Below are 9,597 nucleotides of genomic sequence, written 5' to 3'. Positions count from 1 at the left end.
ATATATTAAAATTATGGGTTATATAAGTATATGATATTCAGTAGGTATTATAAATTCTGTTATAATTTTGCCTTAGTTTTTACTGGTGATAATTGTATTCATACACATTTGATATTTGCATAATTGCGTAACGTAATAAATTAGTCATAATGAAGTATTTACATTTAGGAATAAGTGAATATTTTTGTAGTAGCCTTTTGGTAAATTACTTTTGGCCATTACAACTTGACAATTGAATTGTCAATTATCGGGACGTGTATGTATCATTTTAAATATTTCGTTTTTTTCATGACGTATCAATATAGTCAACTTTAAGTTTGACCTACTTTTGCGCATTTATAGTTGGAAACCTCGGGCCCCACCTCCCGTGCTGCAACCCCGCAAGACTGCCATCGGCTATCCGGCAATCAAACATTCCGACAATGCTTGTCGGACGAATTATCGAGCGCCTATCGAACCAGCTGAGGATCGAGCGCAACCGGCCTCACCGTTAACGCTGGCATCACGAAAAAAAAATACAGTTAACCGCAAGTCTCGCGGCGCCGCCACGAAAAAAGCACATGCAGCCGCCACACCACCTCTCTAGGACGTGCGGACGCCATTGCTGAGAAAAGCGCGGGAAATTTGACACTGACAGTTCACGGAGCGCCATATTTTTTTCTTCTCCAGCCGGGACTCTTGCGTGCCAGTGTGAAAATGTTAGAGTTCGGATAGTATTAAGTGGCCAGTGACATTTGAATGGATTGTTTTGAGCTGTTCGAAGGATTTTCATACAGTATGCCTAGTACAATAAGAGGTGAGTTTTTTTTTTAACATTTAATTGCATATAATGTTTTAATTTCGTGGCTTTGACTATTTACGTGGTACAATTTTGTGACGGTTTAAGGCATATTTTAAGAGTTAATTAATAGTATGAATAATTATTTTAAGATCCACAGGATTTAACATTTATATTTTTTTTATGTTTATAGGATTATTTTATTTAATTAAGGCAGTTTAGTCATATTATTTTTAACTTTCATTTAAAATAACCATATCGAATATTTTAAATAAATTTTCTATCACTGGCAATAACAAAAAAAACCATCGTTCGAAAAAGAAATAATATTTTTTTATAGTTGATAACGGTTAATCGTTACGCGAATTAGTGTATTTTCGTGATGATTTCGGCTAGAGCGAGGTGAATGTACCCGCGCTGTTGACGGAAGCCAGCTCCTGTGTCCAATACCGCGCATTTGAATTTCATACGCTAAGTTCATTTTTGTTGTATTTCAATTCACATCTGTCATGAGTTTATGGTTATATCGCCAGCAAAAAAATATTTTTCGATTTTTATATAAAGTTATAACTGAGCGATTTTTGAAGGTAAATACATATTCGTTAGATTTTATAAACATGTTTAATTAAAATTAAAATACACGTAATCAATATTTATATTTTACTTTTTTTATTTAAATGCGAAATTGCATATCGACAGATAAGGCCGCACGGATAGCGTTTCCTTTGCTTGTTTTTAAATTAAGTATTCCTTTTCGTTTTTATTATTATGACCACGAGTGTTTAAAATATATTCTGATTACATAAATAGTTTTTAAAAATTTTACATGAATGTCTCATGTTGTTCAGACTGGGTATTTAAATCGAGTGTTGCCCACACTCTCGGATATGACAGCTTATGTGTCATAAGTTTTGTGGCTCATTTTGAATTTTGTTAAGTTAAATAGAAGTATAATCTTGTGTCTTTTACAAGAACGTTATTATTGGGTCAAATTAAAATCTTTAAATTTGTAAAACTTTGGAATGTTTTAGATTAATTTGTTATTAATTCGGTATTAATTAATAATAGTTCGGATACAATTACACCGGTTTGTCTGATGACGAGAAAATCATTATGCTAAGGGTAATTGTGCCTCATGCAGCGTTTTCAACAGTGAATACTCACATAACGATTTGGTTGAAATATGTCATTTTACTCACTATACATGTCCTGTCTTCAATACTCTTTGAAAACAACATCGGTCCCATTTTACTTACCCAGTTCGGTCAAGTAAAATTGATAGATTAAATTTAACATATTTGAATCTGTTTGAACGTAGTAAACTCAAAAACTACATAATCGATTTTGACTGATTTTGGAATGGTGATAGTTTGAGACCCTGGGAAGAACATAGGCTAATTCACTTGATCCTAGGAGAACTCTTTCACGCTGTCGAAGCTATGAGTAAAAGGTAATAATGTAGAAAATTTTATAAAAATGATTATGGAGTTATACATAGACATTTTAAACTACTTAACTGTCTTTTATAGGTACTACCCTAAATGTCCTGTTTTATTGACGTGCACCTACTATGTTCTATCTCTGCACCACCTCAGGTTGACTGGTAGAGAATACCTCTGGCATTAAGTCCATCTTTACATGTTTTGTATGAAGTGCAATAAATAAATTAATAACACATAGTAACGTTGGTATGTATTTAGTACATCGAAGTTTGAAATACCCCATATGCCCTCAGTTCGAATAGTAAAATATATAAAAGCTGACAAAATTATATAATTGATAAAGCAGGTGTTATTTTTATTACTATACAGAGTTCAATAACATTCGACACAATTTTAGCGGTCAGGTGTACATAACATTTATTTCAAACGTGTTATCAGATTTTATTCAATTAGGGGAACGACATGAATAGCACTTATTACTTTGTGAAACAATGTATTTTTGAGTAACTGGTCTCAAATGTTGTAAGTTTTTGCGCGTTTAAATCGAATATTCAGGAAATTGTTCAAGACATTTCGTAGATTTAACTTGATTTTTTTTTGATTTTCGATCGATAGTCTATGGTTATATAGGATTATAGATGTTACATTTTTAATAATACACACACGCCTTTTATACCTAGGCAGAGCCGTAACTGGTGTACCCACTTTCCGTCGTGTGTATTCGATTCTTTGATGGAGGAAGAGACTATCGCTATATAGGGGACAAATTTTAGACTCCGAGCCGATACTGAATAGAAAAAACTATTATCACATTTTCCTTCGGGGCGATCGAGCCCACGACCCCAGAATTGCAATCGTACCGCAAAATAAACAACCACGCCACAGAGGTAGTCGAAAGCAGTTTATTTAATAATATTCCATTTGAATCCTCAAAGGGTGGGCAGAGTTGCTTCCATTCTTCGACGAGTTTATATCAATCCCATCACTGTCAGGCATTTTTATCGTCATTTAGCCTATATTTGCCTGACTTCGGAGTCGAAGCTAGAACCGTATATTTTTCACCTGTAGGGTATCAACAAATCTGCTACTAGTACACATACATACCGTATTAGGCATATATAACTGAGTCCCAAAATAAATCCAAATAACATAAACTTACTGGCACTTAGACCAGGGATTTGAACCCATAGCCTCATGTAACAATGCCAAATAATAAGGCTGTAGAATATACATATAAAAACTATCTACATATCTCTCCCCTAGTGTGCATTAGGGATGCACCACATACTACTCGTTATATCGATTTTAATAAAAAAATGCATCTAAAGCCATAAATCATAAAAGCTATTCACCCACATTGTGTCGTTTATGATAAATTAAGTTATGCAAGCGTTGTCGTGTTACATATCCTACATTATGTGAACGGCTGGCTTACATAATGTCCAACATAATATGTTTATAGTGTATTATCCTTTACTGTTGGATATTTTAAAGTGAATAATTGCTTTAAAGTTTAATAAATATAATAATAAATTAACGAGTAAGTTGTAGACGTTACAGGGATTTTTCAAGTTTGGTTGATGTAATCTATTAATACTAATTATGTATTACAAAGGAATGCAAATATTTACACAACATCTTTTCAAAGGTCTGTCGTATCGCTTACCATCAGGCGAAAGGCAAGCTCGTCTCGTCATTCCAAGCAATAAAAAAAAAAGTAAAAAAATGACTTCGACTGTAGCAGGTGTATTTTTTAATTCCTGAGAAATTGTCGACATGAATTTTTAACTTCCTGACCACTTACTTTGGTCATAAATTTGATTCTTAACTGTTTTAAAATATATTTTATTTTTATAGCAATATATAATTTAATTTATTTATTTTATCAACTTTTTAATCACATCCTTTCTAAAATCCCAAAAATATACCATTAAAATACTGCCATCTAGACAAAACTACCGTAATCAAATTTGAAAATCGAATTAATAAACGATAATACAAAAACCAAGCAGACGAAAAAAAATAAAAAATCCAACCAAATCTAAAATTAAATGCATTCTAAAATCAAATCGCGTCCGAAACCGTTGGAAGCTCGCGATGACAAGCTACATAAAAGCGATAGTTCTGCGAGCGACGGCAAGGCCTTCTGTACCGTTGCATCGATCCCTTTCTTCGTGACGTAGCATACGGTACTCGGCGTAGTGATGCGACACAACTCGATAGTTATGGGTCGATGAGGGGACGAGACTAGGTCATGTCTGATTTTCTAAGGTGCTAAGTTTGATTAGTGTTGCAGTAATTATTTCATAAAGTAATAATTTAATTGAAATCGCAATGCCAACTACATACATTTATATTATTATATTTTCTTTTTACATGTTACGGTTAACAACAGATTCTTGCAATAAAACATTACAACAAATCATTACTAATGCAAACCGTAGAATTTCATCTATTTAATACATACATACTAGATTATCGACTTTGTGATTTATCAATAACTTAAATCACAAACAATGTAACCAACAAAATCAATTTCACATGAAAATTAATTTTAATCATACAACCTCTAACCCACGTTTATCGACACCCAGTCCATCGACAGTCGATAAATCACGCATCGATACCGTCGCACGCAGTGACGTAGCTAACGGTGCTCGCAGTTAGCCTCACCCACATACTGTAACTGCGCTCGGCCCGTTATATGAACGCGATCTTACATGCGACGCCGTGGGACCGACCGGCTTGGGAAATGCCTCTATGAAAAACAAGGATTGTCTATGGAAATTGATAGAAAAACGCTTAAGTGGGAAATGTTTAACTGTCTTGTAGAACATTTTTTGTTTAACTATCACTAAATGAAATAAATTAATTGTTTAATTTAAAATATCTTTGGGTCATTGGGGTAGTGTTTATATTTTAAAATTGCCAAGTTGCGCAAACTGATCTTAATATCTATATTTCAAACATTTATAAAATAACTTCACCACAAAATATTGGCAAGAATATAAGTAACTAACTTCACCAGGTAAGAATATAAGTAACATTGAGATCACATGGTCCGCTACATGACATCAAACATGTGTCACTAGTGGACCGAGCCACAACGTCCGAAGAATACAAATATCTCACTTATCGTAAAGGCCGTAAGCGACATGTACCGTCATTTGATACGCGGCCAAACTTTCACAGTCTGTAATGATCAATCTGATGATTGTGTCCAAAATTACGAGGATCAATGAACCTCACAGTTTGCAGTAAATTGTAAGCTGAGCTGGTTTGTATTGTTTTTGTCATATTTATATAACGTACTAGCATTTGCTTGCAGCTTTACCCGCGTGAAAGAGTTTTTCCGAGATAAAATCCTATGGTCTTCCCAGGGTCTAAAACTCTGTCTATACCAATAAAATAATAATAATATCAGCTCTGTATTATATACTGCAGTGGCGAAGGGTAAAAATTTTAAAAAGGTAACCCAAGGCATAAAAAACTTTCCTTAGTTAACATTTAGCGGTCAATTTAACAAAAAATCAAAGCTAAGACAAACGTAAATAAATCTAAAAGGGAAGCCGGTAGGAATCGGGTTGTAATGACGTTTCGCCACTGATATACTGTCCCACTGCTGGGCACGGGCCTTCTCTACTATTGAGAGGGATTAGGCTTAGTCCACCACGCTGGCCTGGTGCGGTTTGGTAGACAACATCTACAAATTTCATCAAAATCCTTTCGGTAGTCTTTGAGTTTATCATGTTCAAACAGACAGACGCGGTGAAAGACTTTGTTTGATAACATGTAAGGATGGTCACTTAAGTTTATTTCATATTTTTCAATGAGCGTTAGGATGCGTTTGGAAGTCGTTATTACAAAAAAACCTATATTCTTTGGTAAATAAACTCCAAAATAGCCTGAACTCACGTAAGTCGATACAAAATGTGAAAAGTTTTATCACTGTTGGTCTATCAGTTCCCAAAACTCGACTTTCTTCTGTATAAATGACACATCGTTTAGATCCAAAACAAATTCTGTGTATTTTCGTGTTGTATGCGTCTAGACCGAAATATCTTAGATCTAGACTATATTTTGGCCTGTAAAAAGGGCAGTGAACGTTCATAGTTTACCTTTTTTCAGGTCTGTTTTAAAACGTGCTGCGTTCGATTATTTCAATGGGCTCGTACACGCTAAGAGTATAACTACGTTCTTGTTTATGGAAAAATCTGCCAAACATATCTGTTTATTTATCGAATGATAAGAGATACAGGCATAATTATGCCGTAGCTTCTCTCCCTGGTCAGTCTTTTAAGTCTTCAGTCTACCATCGCGTAAATTGGAGTCATTATAACCAGCCAGAATTAAAGAGACGTATTGATGAATTATAAAAATGGTCATTTGCCTCGTGTCTAGGCCTTTTTTGTTAATGGATGTGTCCCTGCCAAAGCCACTGTAGCCCAAACTTCATAATGGCCCATCGTTGTTACCTGTGTTGGGAGCATGCGCTGACAAACTTTCAGCTTTTATAAAATAATGAAAGTCTGGGGTTCACGGGCTCTTGCTCTATCATCTTTATATAACGTTGAAAATACGTTCCAAATTTAAATTTAATTGCCAGTATTTATACTTTCGTCCAAACATGACCAAACCATGCAACTATTTATTTCATTTATAGAACATAGTATTTGATGTGTTTTGCTGCATTAGTAATTCAACAGTTCAAACATGTATGAAGTGATTTTACGAATTTCGCAAACTTGGACGAACTTCCATGCCTTTCTACAATGCGTCTGTCGGTGCAGCTTCTCTAAGTAATCTGTGGTCGGTGCCAACCTGTGTTATATCACCTGCGGGTGATACCACCTGTATACCTTGTGACATGTCGACTTGTCATACAAGATTTTTAGTGTAGAATTAATGGAAGTTATACACTAGAGTTTAAAACAAACATGATATCAATTTATGAAAAAGTGAATGATATTGATTCGTTTTTGCGAAAATAATAGATAAAAACACTTTAATCGTAGACATACTTATGGGACGTATTAAACCTCAAATTGGTTAGTAAAAATTAGTTAAATTAAATTTCGTATTGGAATAATAGGAATCTTGACAATTGCTTTAAAACTTGCTATTTTGAGATTCTTCGTTATTTCTGATATTCTGGTGTTTTGATCACCTTTATGTGAGTTTCCTGCTCTTCACTTCTTAAGTCATCTTTTAGTCTCTGTCTCGATATGGACTTTGACTTAACTATTCGTTGTGTCTGATATCCTGTTTTTTTTACTACTATGATGTTTCACTCTTTCCGTCTTCAGTCAGTTTTTGAAAGCAATACGACGACAACCCCTGACCTTATCATGAACTTTGGGATTATTTTATCAACTACAGAATTAGCATTAAGGTAACTCCAAATAATGTCTCTAGTTGGACATTAAATTTGGACTATACTTCACTTACAATGTTCAGAAAATAGTTCAATGGCGTGGCATCCATACAAGCCGATTCCTACCGGCTTTTGTTTTTAGTTTATTTACGTTTGTCTTAGTTTTTGTTTTATGTTAGATCGCGAAATGTTAGATAAGGCATTTTTTTGCTTCGCGTTACCTTTGAATAATATCACCCTAAGCCACTAATATAGTACCTGGCTTAAACATAATTAAACCTCGCTGTTGCTTGTTTTACAAATCTAGACTCAACAGATTGTCTATTCCATTCATCAATCGATGATAATTCAAAAGTATCGTATTAATGACCGTACGATTGTCGGAACCGTGTCGCGGAGGTCGTTGACCCCATCGACACACGGACAGGTTCTCTATAGATAAAAACTCGCACCGTTATGTTTGTTAATATTAAAATTTGAATGTGGGAATGGTTATTAATTACATTTCGCGTCTTTATCGATGTTTTTATGGAAATTTTATATTGTCGATCGATGCATTCGTTCATTTTGTGATTTTCATATTTACTGCTAGGTTTTCCCTATACTCAATCAAGATGTACTGCTATATGATAGGATCATGACCCTGATTCTGAATTTAATAAATTTCTTACCTTTTAATCAGTTAGTATTATAATAGTATAATCAGCTTTAAGTTATACAACAAATGTGGAGCTGGATTATAGACTATCTAAGTCTCACACACTTGCTGCTGGAACTCCTATGAACATAGATCGACAGGCACGCATTTAACAGTTGGGGTTGAAATTAGCTAAGGAACATAAATCTGTCTTTAAACTGTGAATAAATTAAATAAAATAGACAATTTTGGCTAAACATAAAAACGTATCAAACAACCCGAATCTCATCTCACTTCTTGACTAACTTATTTTACTAATATTATGAAATGAAGATTAGCTATAATGTGGTTACTATAAATAGGCAGTACAAGTAAAATCAGGACCAGGTCATTCATGACATGCAAATATTTTAGATTAAAGATAAATTCAAAAGTTTGTGAAAATATTTATACGTTTGGTTAGATGTCCTGGATAACACATAAGTTACTTTTTATTTCGGTAATTTTGCTTCTACATGAAAATAATAAAAAGGTTTAATAAGATTTATAAATAGATGGCGCTAGCGTCGGTCAGGTGAATCGTTACAGTTTTAGGGACTTTGGGGAGAGGCTCAACCAGGGCATCCACGTTCGCCAAATGAGTTCCGTCCCATGACGTGATAGGGGGCGAGCCTATCACCATTTAGATGGAAAGACTTTTCACACAGACGATCCGCGTGCAACGTCTACTGACGAATCACAGAAAGGCTAGTTCTAAGTCACAGACTTACAGAATATAACGTGAAACAACAGTTTTGCTGTACGTCTAATAACGGTAATTAAATTGCCCGCGGCTCACCAAATTCCAGCCATTGCGGCTCTTCAAAGACAGCTACGTCTAGTTATTTCGTTGTTTTCGGTATTTTAGGTGAGGGTAAACGCTTACCTTTAAAGCGCATTGGTTAAAGTGTATGTATTTATTAAAGTATAGTTGAATTTAATATATTTGTAACGTATACTTTTTTCTGCACTTCTCTATGAATTTTAATTATGCCAAATCTCAAACTACTACTTGTGCGCAATGTACTCAAAAAGGTGTACAATGCTTTTACTTTACGTATTTACTAAAAAGATTCTTAACATTACCCAAGAGAAGTACTGTATAAAAGACAGCCTTTTAAATGTTTCCAATTCGAATTCTAAATATTCTGAATCTGAACGAGTCTATAAGTCTCGGTGAGACTCACAATACATTTAATATTTTAAAGACTTGGTCAGAATCAGAATATTTTTAATTTGAGGTAGATATTTGGTGTAGAAGAGTGCTTTCACCCGGTGTTCTTATAAAACGTGGGAATATTAGGAAAGGGTTTAAAAATTCATCCCC

The 9,597-nt window shown here is 34.4% G+C and overlaps 1 protein-coding gene across 1 annotated transcript in view; it reads left to right on the top strand.

Annotated features, from left to right (window-relative positions):
• The first annotated feature begins 574 nt into the window (after positions 1-574).
• Positions 575-9,597, top strand: part of LOC115441571 (probable nuclear hormone receptor HR3) — a 138,557-nt gene continuing 129,534 nt past the window's right edge. The window contains exon 1 of the mRNA XM_030166411.2: positions 575-796. Coding sequence (XP_030022271.1) covers positions 739-796 — 58 coding nt within the window. The 5' untranslated portion in view covers positions 575-738. The remainder of the gene's footprint in view (positions 797-9,597) is intronic.

This window comes from Manduca sexta, chromosome 18 (assembly GCF_014839805.1).
Source record: "Manduca sexta isolate Smith_Timp_Sample1 chromosome 18, JHU_Msex_v1.0, whole genome shotgun sequence".
Lineage (NCBI taxonomy): Eukaryota > Metazoa > Arthropoda > Insecta > Lepidoptera > Sphingidae > Manduca > Manduca sexta.
The sequence above is the reverse complement of the archived record's forward strand: the minus strand, read 5'-3'. Positions and strand labels throughout refer to the sequence as shown.